The 20,934-nt window shown below is 38.2% G+C and overlaps 1 protein-coding gene across 1 annotated transcript in view; it reads left to right on the top strand.

Moving 5' to 3' along the window:
* KIF16B (kinesin family member 16B) overlaps positions 1-20,934 on the top strand; it is a 134,108-nt gene that overhangs the window by 88,887 nt on the left and 24,287 nt on the right. Inside the window, exon 23 of the mRNA XM_041473931.1 lies at positions 913-1,035. Coding sequence (XP_041329865.1) covers positions 913-1,035 — 123 coding nt within the window. The remainder of the gene's footprint in view (positions 1-912; positions 1,036-20,934) is intronic.

Below are 20,934 nucleotides of genomic sequence, written 5' to 3'. Positions count from 1 at the left end.
TAGAAATATATAACATAGTCATAACTGTGAAGTGATAGTTTTTCAATCTTTTTGGTTGTTAACTTATATTTGTCATGTTGCTGTTATTTTTTTAAGTGCCAGTTCATTAAGGTTTTCAGACCAAATATGTTCAATGGAGCAAGTAGAGACTCCCTCAAAGGCAGTTTCTCTACTTTTTCACTCTGAATGCTTATGCTACTTTTGGGCATAGTGACTGCAAAGCATTAATCTTTTCAGTTGCAAAAATGTTTTCTTTTTGGCATAATTTCAGAGTTACATATTCCATCTGGCTGTCAGAGGAATGAGCTCTCATTGGAAATAAATTTTTAGATTGTTGTGTCCAGACTGTGCAAATTTATCATAGTTGAGTTTTCTGGGATTCCAATATGATTAAAAAATAGTAGGAAACTATTCTGACTGTGGATTGCTTATTTAATTACAAAATGGGTTTGAACTTTTAAAGTTTAAGAGCTTTCTGAATTGCCTAGACCCCTGCAGCTTTGCATGATACTGTAAACATTTGTTATAAAAGATAGAGATGTACAAAAATTAGAGCTAACTATGAAAGCTTGATTAATACACTGATTTTTTTGAAAGGGAGTTAATAAAAAGTCTTCTGTTTTCCCTTGTTTTTGATGTCTAAGCTGAAAATGCCTTTTCAAATAAAGGGATATTTTTAATACACTTCACCTAAATTTTTGTATACACAAAAATATGCTAGGGCTTGCTTATAAGACAAGATCCACTTTGTTTTCAAATAATTCCTTCATTTTAGAAGTAATTTCTGCCTCCTCTTTGCCTGCTCCTCTGACCAAGAACACTTTTTCATTTTCAGTGAAGGTCTTTTCTTTTTTTCCTTGTGTAGTGATTTTGGTTTTCCTTTCTTCTCCCTATTTGGTATGTGCATGAAAGCGGATGGTCTGTCGTTCACTGGGAGCAAATCCAGATGACCTAAAGGACCCAATTAAAATTAGTATTCCACGGTATGTCCTGTGTGGGCAGGGAAAGGATGAGCACTATGAGTTTGAAATAAAGGTAAGTTCTTATCATTTGCTTTTCTTTAATGCTTTTGTTCACTAAGTGCAATTTTTGGTTCTCTTTTTCTGAAGTGGCCTCAGTACTGTTAAATAGGAGAGATAAGAATGCACAGTATAGGACACCATAAAGACAAGTCTTTTCCAAGTGGGTTGGTTGTGCAGAGAAGGCTAGTGGCCAAACTCCTGGGGTGAGCATTTCCAGAGCCAATATCAGTTAAATTTGAAGAGTTCCAGAGATGAGGATGAAATGCATGTTGGTTATAGGAAAGCCCTTTATGGAGATGCACGTGTCAGTTATAGAAAAGGCTTAGACTTGAAATATTTACCTGAAATAATGAAAGCATGAAATCTTTATTTAAGTATTTTGCACATATGCAAGTCAAAGGCTTTATTCCTTTTCATGCTCTCTTTATTGTTCTGATTCTTCCCACTCTTCATTTCCAAGGTGTTGCTTCTGCAAACTCTCATTTGATTTTCTGTGTAGAAATGGTGGGGGGGAAAGCATATTAATTTTGTTTCCTCTGGTATGCAGCCAGTGTTTTTTCAAAGCAAGATCTAAAGTCTAATTGGAAATGTGTTCTCAATGTGTGTGGACATATGTGTAGCATAACTGATGTACATGGCATTGGAGACAGAACTGGCAGCCGCCTTTACTGAATGCGCTGCCAGATGCTTCATTAGCTGCTGTGAGGTGGAGGAGTGACCTTCCTCTCAGGGTAAAGGACCATTTTTGAACTGTGCTCTCTTTTGAGAAGGCTTTTATTAAGATGGGCAGCCTTAGCTTTGTTTGTGCTAATTAAATTTTCATTTTGAAATGTACCATGCTATTTGTGGGTGGAATACCTCCTTTTGCCTGTTGAACTTTGATTTTCTTGAGGCTAGTGAAAGCCTGGAGCCAGGGAGATGCTGAGGGATGAGTAAGTACGCATGAAACTTCCCCAAGGACTTTTCTACTCAATTTTCAGCACATGGCATTTACTAGACCAGGTAATGGTTAGTGAAGATGGCTAATGTAAAAAGGTAGCTTCTGTTCTGAATATGTTGGTGGATTTCTTCTCCAGGTATTCTCCTTTCATTGGTAAAACACATGTAAGCCTCTACAAGGTCTTAGCATGAAGGAGAAATTGAAAGACTATGTGCAGTTTGGCAGTTTTGGGGATGTTTCTTGTGGTCATTCCCTCACGTTAATCAATCTAATGAAAAAGCTAATGCTTTTTCCTTTCCCTCCAGGTCTCTGTGTCACAGTGGATTGCTTCTGCTGTAGTCAGGATTTAGCTCCATGCTACAATCCACAGACCTTCCACAAATGTTTCTGTTTTAAGTGTTTTACAGAGTTCCGAGCTCTACTTTGATCTGTATTAATCTCCAGAAGTTCCTACAGTTATTCTATAGAAAATCAGAACACCTAGAATAGTGGATTTGTGTATATTTTTTGCCTTAAAAATCAGGAAAATGTGTCAGAGGGGGGAGACTAAATGTACCTGTTCATTTAATCTCTTCCTCATAGGTCAGAATACCGTGTCAGCTGTCAAAATAATTCCTGATTTCAACCTTACTTCACTTAGTTCAAGTTTATTTTCAGGTCATCTGAAATATATGTCAGTTGTGGGAAAGGACTGAGGTGTTGCTAACCCCATCTCCTTTTCTAGGTCCTAAATAAACTTTCTTCAGCAAGGTTCCTCTTGCTTTTGGGAAAATGGGTAGCTGACCTACCTGTGTGTCATAGCACTTTGGAACCTGACAAATTGACTAGTGATGATTGAGTTGAATTTTAAGACAGTCCCCCAGACTGTGAATCCTAGGTATCTCAGAGGTATTTTCTTCAACAGATGTTTCTAGTCATTGTGTTTGTAGTTAAATCCTGTATATTGTTATATAGGGGAACAAATGTAGGAAATTTCTGTATATAACAAATATATAAATTTCTTCTTGTGACATGCAGTAGTAAAGATTATTTTGTTAAATGTCAGAAGAGAGAGAATGAGTTCCACTCTCCTTGATAGCTTCATGGTCAATTCATAGGTCTTTCAACCCTAACTTATTATCCAACAATGTTTTGTTTTAGTGCAGGTTCAGCATCTTCTTGGTATGGACATGTATAGGAATAGGCCAGCAGGATGTTCTATCCACTCAGGTTCTTTCACTGCATACAGATCCTAATTAAAGATGTTGAGTGAGTCCTACAAGAACTGACTGGAGAGAATTCAAAACAGGAAAAAACTGATAATTTATTAGAGCTAAGACAGCACCTTCTTTTGCAGCAGGAATATGTCATAGAGCTGTTTGTGCTAGTCTGCTATTAAGTATTCTGTAAGAATTGATTAATTTCCAAAAAAGCTTCCATTTGAGTGACAGTTTTATGTGTTGTCTTTAAAGACATGATGAAACAGTAGTACCTTAATCCGGTCTAAACATATTTATGTTAGAGCTGAATTAGTATGCCAGAGAACTATTCATGTATTCTTCCCCTTCCTTTCATGTTGTGTCAGGATGTTTAGACAAGGCTGTTCTAGAAACAGTGTGGGAAGAGCTTTTGCATCAGTAAAACCAGTGGCTTCTGTTATGGACAGTGCCCATGGTTGCAGACAGTAGCTATGGTTGGCAGAAGGAGCAGCAAGGCAGCAGGGAAGGTGGAACTCCAGCTCTCATAAAAACATACAGGGTTTCCTGAGAGCAGGTGATGGAAACAAAGTCTAGGATCAAGCACAGCCTGCAGGGATCCTCTGACAATACTGAAAGTTGTAGAGAAGCCTTCTTAGTCTCATTCATCTTTTTCTCATTGTTCTGAGTTCTCTCCTTTTATTTATCCTGTTTGATATTCTTTCAAAACTGGTTTTCTTGTGTTTCAAAGCCTTTGGTTGACTTGATGTCTGACAAGTACTCTGTAAGAAATGATCCAGGCAGATGCACCCCAAACCAATGCTTTCCTTCAGATCCAGTTGTTTTTTTGTTCAGCCAGATGTTGTGTTGAATCTGCTCAAAAAAGTCCACATTTCTAGTCCAAATTTATTTCTGAGTTTGTTGAACTCTTGCAGAGTGGGAGTAAAGCAGAGGTAGTTCTCATTGATACACAGTTCTTTAAGAAAATGATGCATGCCCCATAACTGCCTACATTAGTAAGAAGTCTAATATTCTGTCAACATTATCAGATTAATACCCTCAATAATAAAATAGAAAAAGGTTGTAAGAAATTTTTAGAAAACTTCTAGCTTTTCAGATGCTGTTTTCCTTGTGTGAGGAGCAGTTTCAACAAGGTTAATATGAAGCAATACGAGTTCTCATGATGACTGTAGACAGTTTAACCAGCCTAGATAAAGAAATGAGGCATTTCCTGTTTTTTTCTCATTATTTTCAGAATGAGGTGGAATATTGCTTTTTTCTCCCCCAGTCACCGTGTTACTTGTGTTGCTATGGAGCAGAAAGAGGACAAGTTCTGGTGATGTGCTTTACAGTGCAATGGATTGAAAATGTCTCCCTAAGTTATTTTCTCTCAGTCTTCATGAGAAGAAAAGATAAGGAGACAGGACTGTAATATCTCCTTTCAGATTTATAGGTTTTACACAGGAAGTGGTGCATTTGAATGAGAGAAACAAAACAACCCACAATTCTGAGGCAAATCTGGGATCACAGCAGTGCCTAGATAAGAATATTCCCAAATCTGTCTTGCAGATGTACTTAACCATATGGTTTTTGTTCTTAAGAAAATACTTTTAACTGTATTACCAAACTATGTAAAAAGCAAAGGGCTTTTCAGAATTGCTTTAATTGTTCAAAACACCTGCATATGTCCCTCTCCCATTCCTACAGAGCATATAGTCTGTCATACAGTATTTTTTAAATGGGGGAAAGTCATCCCAACCCAGACTTGTTAGATCAGTTGTAGGAGTAAAAGGCCATGTTCTAGAAATGCTACTGCTATGCCAGGTGCATTGTAATTCTCTTTATACAAGTGGAGTTTGATTCTGTCTGATCTACTAGCATTATTGCTGTGCTTTGGGGGCCAGTTAAGACTTTGTTTAGCATTGAAATTTGTTTTTCAATCGTGCCAGCTATAACAACAATAAAATTTTGCAATTTTGCAATGAGACCTGCAAGTCTCATTACAAGAACTTGGAAAGTAAACAAAGAAGATGACAAGGACCAAATCAGGTCAAACTAAGCCACGAAAAAACAGTTCTCAAGCAGCACAGATGCATGGCTTTTCTATTTTCCTTCCTGTCCATCTCTACCAAGTTATTAAACTTTGTAGAAGAAAGCTAATAAATAATGGGGTGCAGGCAATTTGATTTGGGAAAGTTTGGTGTCACCCTATCACCTAGACAGCTGTCTGATGCACAACCAACATAACATGCCTGCTCTTCCCCAGGCTGTGCATCTGGAGGAGTCCAGGATGCCTTGTGCTAGGTTGCTCCTCTTCTGTGAAAACCCCTGGAAAAAAAAGAGGTTCCTTTCAAATAAAGATCATATACAAATGAAATTATCACAGTAAATTTTCACAACTTTAAAATATTAAATGACAGAATTAAAGCAAAAAAGAACGCAGCGATGAGTAACATATTTGTTTTATGATTACCTATTACACTTGAACATTGTCTACTCAAACATTGAAATCACACAGTCCTCTGCCTTAATTATTCAGAACAGGATGGTTAATTGAGATCAGTATAACATTCATATTCCTGAAGAGTTATTAATTTTTTCTTTTAGTATAACCTTCCTATGAATGTTAAATCTGTTCACCCAAGTTGTAAAGTTTGAGACACTGTTAACAATATGTTGAGGGAATGTAGTCCATTGTCCTAAAATGACAGAATTGTGAAGGTTGGAAAAAAACATTTAAGATCAAGTCCAAATGTCAACCCAGCAGCACCAACATGTTCACCATTAAACCATGTCCTCAAGTGCCATATCCACCCCTTTTTGAGCACTTACAGGGATGGTGATTCATAGTTGCAGTGAAGCTTATTAGTGGTATGAAAGACAAATTGTTTAAGAAATAATGAGTTTTCATTGTGGTTACATGCTGGAAGAACCTATGTTGTAATGTTTGTGAAAAGATTTGAGAAGGCCAGTTCTGTTTGCTTTAATCTTAATTTAAAATTGAGGTAAAAATAGGAAAAGGCCTAGACCAAATCTCATTCCACTTGTCATAAAACACGCAATAATTTCTGGTTTTCAAAAAACTTCCCCTAATTTCCCTGTTCCATATACAGCAGCAAAGGCAGTAGGGATTGAAAAGAATGGACCAGAGATGAGTTTGTTGCAAGTGTGGGGTAGCAGCATTTGTGGTTGGTTTCTTATGGCTTTTTTGCTCTGATTTCTGTTTCTCTTACTCAGTTGTCCTACTCCATTGCAACTTTCTTTGCCTCCATAACTTTTTTTTTTACACTCAGTAGTAAGAGAGCTACTTGTTAATTTTAGGAGTCACTTTAAGATTAAAAAGCCTGTGTCTTTGTGAGACGTGTTTTGTGAAATTGCTTATTTTTTATCTTCCTGCATAAAATCATAGCTAGACAGGGGTAATGCCACATTTCAGGCCTACTTGTTTCAAAAAGCAGCAGTGTTCAGTTTTAAGCAATGCCACTTGGCTCTCTCCATCTCTGCTAGTCAGTGTAGAGTAATGTTCACTCACCCTGCAGCTAGGCTTCTTGCTAGCCTTGCAGTTCCTGCCTGACCAATTTAGTGACCTTCTATGATGGAGCGGCTGTATTGGTGCACATGGGAAGAGCTATGGTTGTCATCTCTTTTCATCTGTAAAACCTTTGACATGGTGTCTTGGTTTGAGACATTTTAAAGAGATGGGCACTTTGAAATGAGTAACTTTCCTCTTCATTCCAGCCAATCTCTTCCGACCATTAAGGAATGAAATAAGAGTAGATATAAGTGGAAAAATAACACATAACTAACAAACAGAATGCAGCAGAAAAATAGGACATTACTAACAGACAAGGAAAAAAAGGTGAATAATTTCTAGATACCAAACTCTGAAAAACTCACAACCCCACTGCAGCAAAGAGAGATCCACAATGCCAGAAATAGCCTTTCCTGAGATGGCATGAGGTAGGGACAGTTTCAGACTTGTAGGACAAAGGGACAAGATGCCATCACACCCCTCTTGGGAAGGCAGGAGCTTTACAGAGCAGTTCTAGCAGCAGATGAAGACTTGCTGGCTCCTGTGGGGTCTGCCTGCTGCTTCTTCCTGTTTGCAGGCTCTGCTGCTGTTGCTGTACCCTACACTTGTGGCTGTGGGATGAGGGGAAAAGGACCGGTCTGTGGGTGCCAGCATGGGGTGGCCTGGCTCTGGGAACTCTGGCTTTTTTTGCTGCCAGTGGAGTTTGCAAATTCACTTTGAAATGGTTTCTAGTTGCAAAATGCAGTCTTTGTGGATGGCTATGGTTGTGAAGCTGAAGCTGCCAGAAAGAGAGGGGTTCTGCTCCCGTAGTCTTCTCTCCTGGAGCAGGCAGCCGATCGATTCGGACTGGCTTTCTGGAGTCCATGGTGACTGGCGGCAGACACTCGCAGAACTGGCCTCAAGGCAGCTCAAACCTGCCAACTGCACTCTCTCAGATGGGGGAATAAACAAAAACAAAGAGAGATCCCAAAAAGGGAGGAAAAACCTTTGCCTGAGCAAAGACCAAACAGCCTGCAAAACAAATACCATGTGGCAAAGGACTGGGAGCTGCCTGGGAGGAGCAGTTTTGAAAACAGTCACAATAGCACCTCCTCTCACACACAAGATCTCTGCCTGCAAAGTCTTAAGGAGAATAATAATTCTGTAGGTGCAGAATACAGTAAAATTATGGATTATCCCAGGACACATGGTCCCCACAACATCCTTTTCTCTAAATTGGAAGGAGATGGATTTGATGGGTAAACTGTTTGAGTGGATGAGGAATTGCTTGGATGGTCACATCCAGCGGATGGTGGTCAATGGCTTTAGGTCCACATAGACATCAGTGAAAAGTGGTATCCCTCAGGATTCCATACTGGGACCACTGCTGTTAAATATCTCCATTAGCTGACACAGAAGGAACAAGCCCTCAGCAAGTTTGCAGAAGACACCAAGCTGAGTGTGGCTCACAAGCATGAAGGATGAGATGCCATCCAGAGGAACCTAGATGAATTCGAGGAATAGGCCCATGGGAATCTTATGAGGTTCAACAAGGCCAAGTGCACCTGCGTGTGGGCAGTTCCTGGTATGAGTACAGGATGTGGAATGAGGGGATTCAGAGCAGCCCTGCCAAGAAGGATTTGGGTGTACTGTGGATGAGAGGCTGGGTGTGACCCAGCAACGTGTACTCGCTGCCCTGAAAGCCAATCCTGTCCTGGGCTGCATCAAAAAAGTGGTCTGCAGGTCTGGGGGGTGGTTCTCCACCTCTGCTCTGACCCAGCCATCCAGCTCTGGAATCCTCAGCACAAGGAGGGATATGGACCTCTTGGAGTGGATGCAGAGGAGGGATACTAAGTTGGTCAGATGGCTGGAGCACCTCTCCTTTGGAAAGAGGCTGAGAGAGTTTGGGTTGTTGAGCCTGGAGAAGGTTCTGGGTAGACATTATAGCAGTTCGTGAAGGGGGATTATTAGAAGGATGGGGACAGGTTATTAGAAAGATGGGGACAGATTTTGCAGCAGGGCTATTTTAGTAGGACAAGGAGTAATGGTTTTAAACTGCAAAAGGCAGATTCAGAAAAAAACATAAGAAAGAAAATTTTTACAATGGCACAATTATTACAATGCCTAGAGAAGTAGTGGATGCTTCATCACCAGATATATTCAAGGACAGGTTAGTTGGAACTCTGAGCAGCCTGATCTAGTTGAAGATGTCCCTTGTACCCCAGACAATGGACTCAATGGCCTTTAAAGGTTTCTTCCAACTCAAATGAATTTATGATTCTTTGATTCCTCTCAGACATATGTGTCCCGTAAGACTGACAAGCCCTTCAGCACTTCAGAGATCCAAGGGTGCTCGATACAGGATGGAGGTTGCAATGAAACTGTGACTCTGTGTGTTGCTCCTGGCCATAAATTCCCTTTACTGCTGACTGGCGTAGTTCCCTGGAGGCTGTTGTTTTGTTCATTGCAAGATACTTGTAGTCAGATCCTGTTGTCCTGACAACTTCTCATTTGAAAGAAGAGCATTGCTTCACAGATACCCTTTTGTAATAGTGGCTTTCAAGTTTCTGCAAAATGAAAAATTGATCTGACTACTTCAGAGACTCTGGGCATTTAGGATGAGGAGCTGTGCCTGATGAAGCTTTAGTTCACTGGAGTGAGCATTTATGGAATTACAGTTTTTAGTTCTCACATCTAACTTTTAATTATTAACATTTTTCTTCCCTCCTACATGTTCCCTTGGATATTAGAAGAAATAAATCATTCAAGCAATGAAAGTGACCCTGATTTGAGAGTTAGCACAAGTAAAGAAGCTTGGGCAGTATATTAAAAAATAGGAATATGTTAAAGAAGGAGAGACATGCAATAGTGTGCATATGCTTTCTTGGTCTTTGATAACATATGCTTTAAGCTAAAAATAAAATGAGCATGGAACAGACCTTGAGTCTGGGGCTCAAGATTGTTCCCATTCCAAAACAGTATGGAAACCAGAAATGGAAACTACTGTGCACCAAACATCTAAGAAAAAGTTTAAAAAAGAAAAATGAGAGAGAGAAAAAAAAGTTAATTCATCTTTTTTAAACAGAATTTTTTTAAGGTAAAATTGAATTTTTAATAGGAAATTGAAATGTTCTCTGTACATAAATGCTTTTTAAAATATTGCTTGTGAACATCAGTACAATTTTTTTTATTTGAATAAATTGCCATTTCCTCTTGGATGTTAGAGTTATAGTCTGTCAACAGGAATATCACAATTGCATCTAACTCTAGAAAAAAAGAGCCAGGCAGTCATCCAATTGACATGATAAAGAGCCACCTGAATTCCTGTGCAGGCTGATTTTCTCCATTTAGGAAAATGTGCTGGAGTAGTCTTCTTCAGAGTTGGTTATTGGTCCTGACAGTACATTGAGGAACAACTGAATTCTTTAATGGCTGCATCAGAGGGAGATCAGTTCATTCTTGTAGGTAGGAATTGGATTCAGGAGGAATCTGATGTTCTTAAAACCACGATTAAGATGTCCCATGTGCAGCAGCATATGAATTTTACTTTTGAATCAAGCATTTGTGACTGACCATACAAATTCAGGCTTTTTTTGGTGTTTCAGGAGGGAGTAGTTTTTTTTTTTATTCTTACTTATTTGTTTGTTTTGAAGAACCATGACAGCATGAGTAGCATTATTAGGTCAAAATGAAGTCCAGCATCCAAGAGTGTATGCCAGGATAAGATCCCAGCCCAGAGTACAGGTATATACTTCTCTTCATCTTGGAGTCTTCCCAGCTGAAGTTGTTTTTGTTGTAATTAACAGTTCATAGTTAATATCTTTCGTGTGGATTTTATCTGTATTTTAAATTCTCTACACTGCACATTTTATAAGTATCTTATAGAGGCAATTTTCTTTTGCAACTTATTTTCTTTTATCATCTTCTCTGTTAGTGGTTTTGATTGCTAGGTCAATGCATTTGCTAGTTTAATGTGTCAGTTTGTTCCTTATTGACACTTCTGTGTTGCCATATGTTTGTGTCTTAGGTAAACTTACTGAGATTCACATCTAGTGCATTAACAGAATTTTTGGTTAAGTTATGCCAAAGCATAAGTGTCTAATTTCCATGTGGGAAACATATGATATTGGTATTAAGCTGTCTGCTCCTTTGTGAAGAAGCTTTGTAAGTCTCTAGAAGTACCAAGTCATACAAGGTTGCCAGTAGTATTTTTTTCCAGCCTTGACTGAACTTTCACTTCACAACTTTCACCAAATTATCTGAGAGGTTCACATACACTCATGGTTGCTAAATACCAAGCATGCTAAAGATTGGGAGAAGCAAGATAAGCATTTGATCATGTGAGCCAGTGCTTTTAGATAGGTACTGACACGTAAGTACCTGTTCAGGAAACCCATGTAGCACCGACGATGTTCTACACAGTACAGGCACACGTTGTGTCCACTCCTGCTTTGAGACTTGGAACATCAAAGGGAATGGCAGGTTTGTGGGCAGAAGAGACCTATATAATATGCAGTGGATTTCTTCTACTTGTCAGCATTTCTGCAAACTACTGTGTCCTTGTTTATCAGAGGGGAAGAGCATGTTATGATGGATGAAACACAAAATATTGTGTGCTGCAGTAAAGATTTGGCATTTGTTTTCTTTGAAGGAATTTCATTAACAGTGTTGCATATGTGAATGACTGATGATTTTCCATATTTTTACCTTTATTTAAAACAGCTGTAATTTATGGTAATTTTGGATTAGTTTTGCAATGTGAGTAGCAGTTCAGTTTGTTTGGTAAATTGAAACTCATCTGTCTGCTTCTGCTCATCTGTCATTGAGCTAATTTAGGATTCACTTAGGATGATACTAAAATGCATTTTAATACCAAACTTGTCAGAGTTGTGTCTTTAGTCACTATGTATTATTTCAAAGAAACTTGATCCTTAAAAGGATCTTATCAGAATCTATCAGAGTTGAGTTTTATTTTGCACAGTTCACCTTCCCACTCTAAATTAATATTTATAATGAACAGTGAAAATACTGTGGGCATGTTTAATATATGAGTGTCCTGCTTTTAGAAGTGAACTTTACAGCTCATTAGTTGCTCAGCTCTGAGTTACTATATCAGTATTTTAATAATTTGCTGATCTTGCATTTCATGTTTCTGCCACTGAATTCCCAAAGGGATGTCTTGGCAAACTGATGTATTAGGAAGGTTTTAAAAAAAAAGTATCTCTTTCAAAAGCAGAAACGTACCTAATATCTTCTGGTCTTACAAGATGTCATATATATGATATATCTGCACATTTCTTCTAATGTAATTAAGGGGCTGCTGACAACTGCTTATCTAACTAAAATGTGTCACATGCAAATTTTGAAAGACTGAAGAAGCTGCAGCAGAGTGATACTGAGCCAATGGCAGATAACTACCAAGCATTTTACAGTGTCTATTTTTTTGGGGGGGTCTACATGACTGTCATTTGTCCAGCTCCAGCTTTCTTGCACTGCTAGGTTGTTAATGACCATTTTATTACTTTTGGATTTTTAATTAAGACCATACTTAGCTTTCAGTTGCGGTAGTCTCTCTAATGAATGCACTTTTTGTTTGCTATTAGTCAGAGAAGAGAGCAAATGGACTCTTCATTCTCAATAGAGGAGTGAGAATTTCCATAGTTAGATTCTCCTGTTTTTCCCCTCTGTCTTCATCTTTTCTTACCAGTTACTGGTTTTGGAATAGTACCAGAATGTTGGTTTCTGCAGAAGACTTTCCTTCCTGATCCTCATCTTGCTGCAAGGGAAATCTCACTCTCCTACCACTTTCTCACTCTCCTAACACTTTTTTGTCTCTACTTTCTTTCAAATGAGAGCAGAGAAACAGTTCCTATTTGTCTTTCTCCTAACCAAATCCAGGGTTTATGAAGTCCCTCCTTCACATGAGAGTCCTTAAGTCCCACTTGCATCCAGGTTTTGTGGGGCTTTCACTGTAGGCTCTGCTTATTGAGTTCCCTGTCACTCATCTTGAAAACTGTTTCTGTGTGCATAAAAATCTCTGCATGTTGTTCAGGAAAGCATCTTGCATAGAGGCATTTTTATTGCTAAGAGTGCTTCTTGACTTAAAATATTAGAAAATCCCTGGAGAGCTGCCAAGGAGAAGCTACAAGGCATGCATGCATTTATAGATTTATTTATGGACATAAGGACATGCATGTGTCCTGTTCACTAGGAATGCCACAGCTATTGACTTCTAGCTTATTGAACAGAATGTAATAATTTCTGTAATATCTGTATTTAATTTATGGAGGTCTGTATATAAGTATATATTTGTGTCTTTAGAGGTCTAGGCACAAAGGGACCGTTTAGAGTTTAAAATTAATTATGGGCCATAATCCGTAAGAATTGCATGAAATTCAAAGACCAGAAAATAATTCCCAGATTTTTCAGAAGTACTAAGTGAATGTTTTCGAAAATATACTGAAATCAAAACATTTGTTGCAAGCTTATTTAAAAACATTTTAAATACTTTGTAATATTTCAGATTTTTCAAAACTCAAAAAGTCTGTTTTTCATCCAATATATTTTGCATCTCAGTGAAGACAGACAAATGTTTGCATCTCAGTGACAGCAATGTCTGTTTCATCGATCCATACTCACAATCAGCCAACATGTAATGTGAATATTTGCTATTAAAATAGAGCAGACACCAGTTTTTTAATTGTTTCTTAAGTTCATTTTAGACACTTTTCTACTACTGCTTATTATTCAGGTGTAGTTCAGCTGTGTAATGATTAATGAAGAGTCATGAACTGTTTATGGAGCCACCACTGACTGATCTCACTGTCCTTTCCTTTTGACTCTCTACTCCTCTTTTGGGTGACTGCCAGGGAAGGATCTCTGTTTCCTTTTTAAGAGGTCCATGCATCTGCTGCTCTTGATAAGTGGTAAGTGGAAGAAATCTTCAACATGAATGGCTGGCACAGATAATGGAGAGGGGATGAATTTGAGGTGAAGTCATTAATTTTAGGAGAACATCCTTGGATTCTGGAATTGATCACTGACAGAAAAATGCAGAATGTTACTAACTTTAAAAATGTAGTTGGTGTGAATTTGGGGATTTTTATTCTTACCCCCCTGCCAATAATCTTAAGGATAATTAGACAATTTCTATGTACTTATGTAATGATTAAATTATTTTTTAATGTCTTATCAGACATGCAGAATTCTCCCTTCCAATGAAGAATGCAAACAGAAATTAAATCAGGAGTGGAGCAGTAAGGCAGCAGACTTGTGCAGAGCACTTGAGGCAGTGTTTGGGCTGGGATCTTGGCTCTCTGACTGCTCCAGTTCTGGTTTTTAACTCTGCAGCTGTAGAGTTTTATTGAATGCAAAATTTATGTTCATATTCTGTGATGGAGGTACTTGGCTTGCAGGGCTGGCAAACCCGTTGCCATGTAACTAGTGAGCTCCTGGAGCTTAGGAGCTAATTTGGCAGCAGAAGTCAGAAGCTTATTGCATCAGAGCTGGTTGGCCTGAAACTGCTGATTTTACCATTGTATTTTCTAGTTTACTGGCATTAGTAACTATATATTTAGTATGTAAGCTGTAGGTAGTATGCTCACATTGATTGCAAAGTTCTGGATGTTTGGGTTCTTTAAGTGTTCAGTTTTAAATAGCTTAGAGTAGTGTAGTTGTAAATAACGGAACTTTCCTAAGACAATGTTGAAAATTGTTTCGTTCTGAAACCTGCTGAACTTATGCCAAAGTCTTGGTGCTGCAGTGACTGAAGTCCCAGTCTGTTCACAAATTCATTCATTGTTGGCATTGACGTTTAAAGACTCTGGAGAATAAGAAGGCAATTTAAAATCAGGGGTTATGTGCACTAGAGATAGCAGGGTGTAGCTTTTAATACTGAACATGATTGTGCATATCTTGCTGCAAATGCTATCTCATTATTTTAGAAAGTTCAGGTTTATTTGGATATGGATTCTCTGTTCAGGTTCTTTCATGGAGCCCTATGACGATTTGTAAGCATAGTCTCTAACAATATTTTAGGATTTGTCTATTTCTTTGAAAATTTGATCCAGTTAAGAAATAAGCTTGTTGATGAGTTTTGGCTGAACTGGAAGGATGTTTTTGCATGTCTGGATATGAAGTAGCAAATTTGGGTTGGGTTTTTTTCCAAATAGTCAAGACTGATATACTGTAGTTTTGGTTTTAAACAATGGTAAAATATAATAGGACTCAGAGATTTGATATGAGAACCATAGGACAAACACCAAGCACCAAGAATGTATAAACAGTCTAAAAGCTATTTTTTTAAAATGGAAATTGTGTATTAGGGCATAGGTGAAAATGAAAATTATTTGCAACATTGATATGCTTGGAAATAGTAAATGCCATGATGTGTATTCTGGCAGAATTATATGTAGAAAAGCGTTTAGAAAATAGTTTTTGAAATATGAATCTAAATTAAGGACAGACCTTAATTTTGGAATTTAGTAGGCCTGGTAATACATCTTTCCATAAATATTGACAGAAAAAAAAGTTAATAAGTTTTAGAACACGTATTTGTGTGTAAATCCTTTAATACTATTTTACAAGCATGTGATTATAGCCTTTGGCTTCTTTCAGTACAAATTATGGTAATTATGATGTAGTTAATTTTAACATTCATATTCTTGTCACCCAGAACAGTCAGGAAGTGCATGCACAGGAAGCATATTTTGTCACATATTTCCAGCTCCTGTTCCTAATTATATTATGTTCAGAGCAGTCTGCAAACCTGCTGGTTTATATATGTAATACTTCCATATCAACCCGAGTTTGCCACTACTTACAGATGGGATTTAAGTGGTAGATCCTTAGAAGTTTCACCTGGCCTTTCTTTCTGCAGCATGAGACTGCTGAAATTTTTAGAAGAAGATTTTAGCATATTTCTCAGTACATCTATCTAGAAATGAACAGGAGAATTCATTCCAATAAGTAAAGTGTGAAAAACATCGCTGCTAACCATATCATGTAGTTCAGTGAAAGCTTGATTACTGAGAAATGTATTTATTCCAAATGGTCCCTCTGAATTCATCGTTGCTAACCAGAACTGGAGCATCAGAGACAACAGCAAACCCTCCAGCATGTTTGCTTCCTGCATAATACACAATTCTCCATCTATTTCTAGTTGGAAAATGAAATCAGTGTGTGAATTTCAGTGTGTGAAATTGTTGTGACAATTTCTTGTCACGGCACTGAATCTGAATGTGTAAGAACCTTGTAAAAACCCAGTTTGGGGATTAATTTGTGTTTGTTGTTGCTTTGGGTGCTACATTCATGCAGCAAAATTTCCTTGGCTTGGTACATGTGATTCTGCAGAAATACAGCTTCTCTCTATCTCTTCTCCTTTCCTTTCTTTGCTTCTGGGGTTGTCAATGAGACCTGGCATTTTTTGGTCTTTCCCTAGCAGCAAGTGAAACTTGAGAGCTTCCAAAAAGTTCTCTGAGCTTTATCGGTCTTCTGATAGATTCAGAATGAAACAAGTTAAATCAAACACCAGGTTTCATTGGTTGTGCTATGCAAAAGTCTTCTACATGAGTAACGTAGAAACTGAAAAAAAAAGCATTTAGAGACATGTGATCCATCATCTCATAATTTTTGGACTATTTGACAGAATAATTCCTTTGATCATTTGATAATCTGATTTTCAAGGCACTACTCAATTACCTACTGAATTTGTGTAATATCAAAATATTCATGTTGTGTTATCAGTAAACAGTTTTGTATGGATAAAGCTATCTGTGAGAGGGGATTGCCTCTGAGAAGAATTCCTAGACAATATAGCTGGAGGTTTAGGTGCTCATTGAGACTGAGCCACTTCTTAGCTGTTTTTGACTATCAGTTGAGTTGGGGAATGAATGCCTTGGGCTGCAACCTTGTGTCTGTTTTTGTGCTGGTTGGTGAAAAGCAGAGGGGAGGATTGGAGGTTTTGCTGTTTCTTCTTTTTTTCTATTACTACCTTCTTTCAGGGGACTTTTGAATGTGTACTGCATTAATCATTAGCTGTTAGTGACAGTCTCACTGCCTTCCAAGGGTTTGTGAGAACAGCTTGATCTTGTTGGGTTTGTCAGGAATATGCTGCTAGATTAAGTAGGTCTTTCAAGTAGAATCCTTTCATATCAGTTGATACAGTGACCCAGCTCAAACTCTAGTTTTTGTGAAAATACCCTGGTTAATTTTGAACAAACAGCATAGAGAGTAACAAAAATTGTGAGGCTCCAACTGTACTGCAGGTTGTGGTTTTTTTCTTACATATTTAGGTGGTATTACTGACACAACTGCACATGTGAAACTGCTAAACTTTATTCACCCTAATCTGGAGAGTTATACCATGCCTCTCTTGTGCTTCAGGAAGCAGCATTTGTATAGGATATTTGAGGTTTTTCCTCTCTTTGGAACCACCAGGTAAATGAACAAGGAAATACAGATTGCAGATTTTGTAGCACAGTAAGAATATTAGCTGTTTATTTAGGCATTGTTGTATTCATCAAATGAGTGATTCATTATCTAAATGAGATTGAGATACAGGTTACTCTTATCAGTTGTCATCTGAAATAAAGAAAAGCTGAAAATTTTCTCCCTCTGTATCTAGTAACAATTTTTACACATTTTAGTATACATTTATGGCTTACAGTTTCTCTAGTTACACTAGAGGAGTAAAAGAGCAGAAGTGCTGTGCTGAGTCTTGTGCTCCCTAACACAAGGGAGCACAAGGAGAGACATGTTTGCCAGTGACACCAGTGTGACCCAGGAATGTGTGCTTGCAGCCTGGAAAGCCAGCTGCGTGCCAGGCTGCATCTAGAGCACTGTGGGCAGTAGGTGGGCATGTGGGAGATAGTCCAGGGGAGGGCTGGAAAGATGATGCTCAGAGTGATGGAGTGCCTCTCCCATGAAGACAGACTGAGGGAGCTGCCTAGGGGAGAGAAGACTCTGGGGAGACCTTGGGCACCTTCCAGTGCCTAAAGGGGCTCCAAGAGAGCTGGAGAGGGATTTTTTTTACAAAGGCAGGGAGTGACAGGACAAGGGGAATGGCTTTAAATTGACAGATGGTAGGTTTAGGTTAGATCCTAGGAAGAAATTAGTCTCTGTGAGGTTGGTGAGGCAGTGGCACAGGTTGCCTAGGGAAGCTGTGGCTGCATCATCCCCAGAAGTGTTCAAGGCCAGGTTGTACAGGACTTGGAGCAACCTGGTCTAACGGAAGGCATCCCTCCCATGGCAGGGAGGTTGGAATGAGAGGGGCTTTAGGGTTCTTCCCAACCCAAACCATTCTGTGATTCTCAAACTAACCTTCAGGTTAGCATTTTTACAATCTACAAGAGGCATTTTTTGTTTAAAGGTCTTTTTAAAGTATTACTTTATCATGTTCCTGCTAATGACCTTTCAGACTCAATATGGTGAAAATAATATTGTGTTTCTCAGTTAAAAATGACTTGACTTTAGAAGAAAGGAAGAAAAGAAATTTCTCTGGCCTGTGTACCTGATAGTACAGTTAATAAATATGTTTCTAAATGCCTTGTTTTGTATTCAAAGAGAGATCTTCCTGTACAGCTCTCTTCACTGCTGTAAATATATTAAAAAAAAAAGTGGAAGGGTCTTTTACTATATGTCTCTGCAACACAATGTACAGAAAGCTCCATCTTACAGAAGAGAATTGTCAATCCCTCTAGAGAGCCTAAAGCAAGACAGCCCAAAAAATGAAAATATATTAGACATGCCTGCATGACAAAAATCAATAAAATACAATCTCTTGTGGTTTAATATGAAAATAAACACAAAGAAGAAATGGCTTTCAGGAAGAATATTGAGCTGCAGGTATAGAATTGAAGATGTCAAGAGAAGACTGAAAGCAGAGGATGTTGTCCAGTTTACTGTAGGACATATTTCAGAACCAAAGCCAGGAATAATAGTGTTGGAGGGTAAGCTGTCTGGCCATGTCTGAAAACCAAAATTCAGTGTGAGAATGTTAGTGATGTGAGTGAGAGTGAGATGAAAAAGCACTCTTCTCATGGGTGCCAAACTTTGGGACATACTCTTAAAACATTTGATTAATTCATGGTTATCTATAATTTGTTAAAATGCTGCAAATAATAAAAGGAATTAAAGGTATGTTTTTGTTTGGCTAATTTCTTCTCTGTTGAATTTATTATTTTCTGTCATACTTAACTGTAGGTACTACTGGGTATTAATGATGCTTTGATATTTGTGTGTACACTGCTGTCAGCAGTGCAGGTACTCTGCTTTTGAGTGTATACTCTATATTTTCCAGGAAATGTTTTAAATTTTTTTTAAAACCGCTTCTGAACACTGCATGTCCTATGGAAAAAAATTGAAACAGCGCTTTAGCAGTATTTTAAATCCTTAAATTACTCATTTTACATTCAACTCTAACTCCAATTTTATTTTTAAATCAGATAATAAATAAGGAAACCTTTACTTTTAAGTTCAGTTTTTTGATAGTACCAGTAATGTAAAGTAATTGCAAATTAATGTATTGCAGGGTTTTATTTAAATAGGTAGAGTAGCATAATTTCCATTCTGATTGTACCTGAGGCTCATATGTGCTGTAACTCATTGTAAAGTTGCTGTAAAAAGCAATGAAAAAATAATGTGGTTTTTTAGCTTTCCACTGTCTTCCTGGGTTGCTAAAACTTGTGTAGATGGAGCAACATGGCTCTTACACAGACTCAGTGAAGCAGTGTTTGTTGGGAAAAAACATTGTTCTGGAAAGCATCTGATAGATGGGAATTATGGAATTACTGACATAATAATCTACACCCAAATTCTTGCAATTGTAAAACACATCCCTGTTTTCTGCCCTGCCCTAAGTAATAATGTTGGTTCAGTATCATGCTGGCTTTTTCATGAGTGTGTCTTTGAGATTTCTATGTCTATGTGGGTCTTGCTTATGAAGCCTTTAGCTTTAAGTGCTTGATCAAGAAATTTTATTATACTTGGAAACAAACATCTATTCTTACCCACCATCCTGACTCTCAAGAGCAGTACAAAATATGGTATTCTCATGAAACTGATAGTAACAGTGGGCCTTCGGTACCCAGAGCTGCTTTTCTGCCCTGCCCTTCAAAATCCTTTGCCAAGCAAGCTCGTGAAAATATATCTGTTAAGTTTATTACAATTATTTGGTTACCTGTCATCTTAAGCTTTACCTAGTGGCAACAGCAATAGTGGAAGGAAAATTTGTATGAGGCTTACAGCTAGTTTTTAAGTCTGTGATAAAGCAGCTAGTTCGAAAGTACCTGTATGACTAGACACAAGTGAAAATGAGTGTATACTGTGTGACTATCAGTCACTCTTACTGTTGGGGGGACTAAGTAATTCCATTTAAGCTTCCCATTTGCGTGCCTGCACTGCCTTTTCTCTGGTTTTATCACTTTAAATGATGCAGAAGGCTATCTAACTTCTCCTTGTAATCAGTCCAGTTTGTTGTGAGGGTTAGCACTTTATGTCTTCTAACAAATCACACTTGAAGGCATACTGCATGTTTGTTTGCAGGTGTATTTCTCTGTGACAGCTGTTCTTTAAGATCCTGAGATCTTGCCATTAATTTTGAGTAGTCAGAAAGGCATCCATCTAGTCAGCAGTACAAATCATTACTGCTTGTTGATGAGTTTTCATTATTAACATTTCTCAAAGGCAAGGGTGACTGAAATTTATGGCATCAGTCAGCCACACGAGATGGGGATGTGTCATAAATGCTGCCAGATGTCTCTGAGATGAGTTCATGTGCAACAAGCAAATCTTCTTAGGGAGAGCTGTGAAAACTGCTGTGGTGAATCCCTTTCTCTGATCCTGTTTCTGTTGCATAAATCTGATGGTGTTGTGACTTCTCAGTGTGGAGTCCAAGCGGCCCAGTAGGCACTGTAGCATCAGCAGAGTTGGGGCAATGTTGTATGCAGCCATGGTGAAGGTAGGGGTTGATGCATCGCCTACCTTGTGTTATTGCAGGTACAGCCTTGACCTTGCTGGAAATCCCAGCAGGCAGATAATGAATCAAATCCCAAATAGTTTTTGAAAGAAAAATAAACCCTACAGAGATCTACAGAAAATAACTTTATAGCCTTTTTGAGAAGTTGGGTTTGACCCACACCTTTATAAAGATTGATTAATGTGTTAAACTTTGAAGACACAACCTCGCAAAACCAGCCAATTTTACTATTTCTTTAAAGAACTATCCAAGACCTGAGACTACATGAAGAAAGATTAATGTTTAGTTGGCAAAATCATGACCTAAGAGCA

This window comes from Pyrgilauda ruficollis, unplaced genomic scaffold (genome assembly GCF_017590135.1).
Source record: "Pyrgilauda ruficollis isolate IOZ18807 unplaced genomic scaffold, ASM1759013v1 scaffold31, whole genome shotgun sequence".
Classification (NCBI taxonomy): Eukaryota; Metazoa; Chordata; class Aves; order Passeriformes; family Passeridae; genus Pyrgilauda; species Pyrgilauda ruficollis.
The sequence above is the reverse complement of the archived record's forward strand: the minus strand, read 5'-3'. Positions and strand labels throughout refer to the sequence as shown.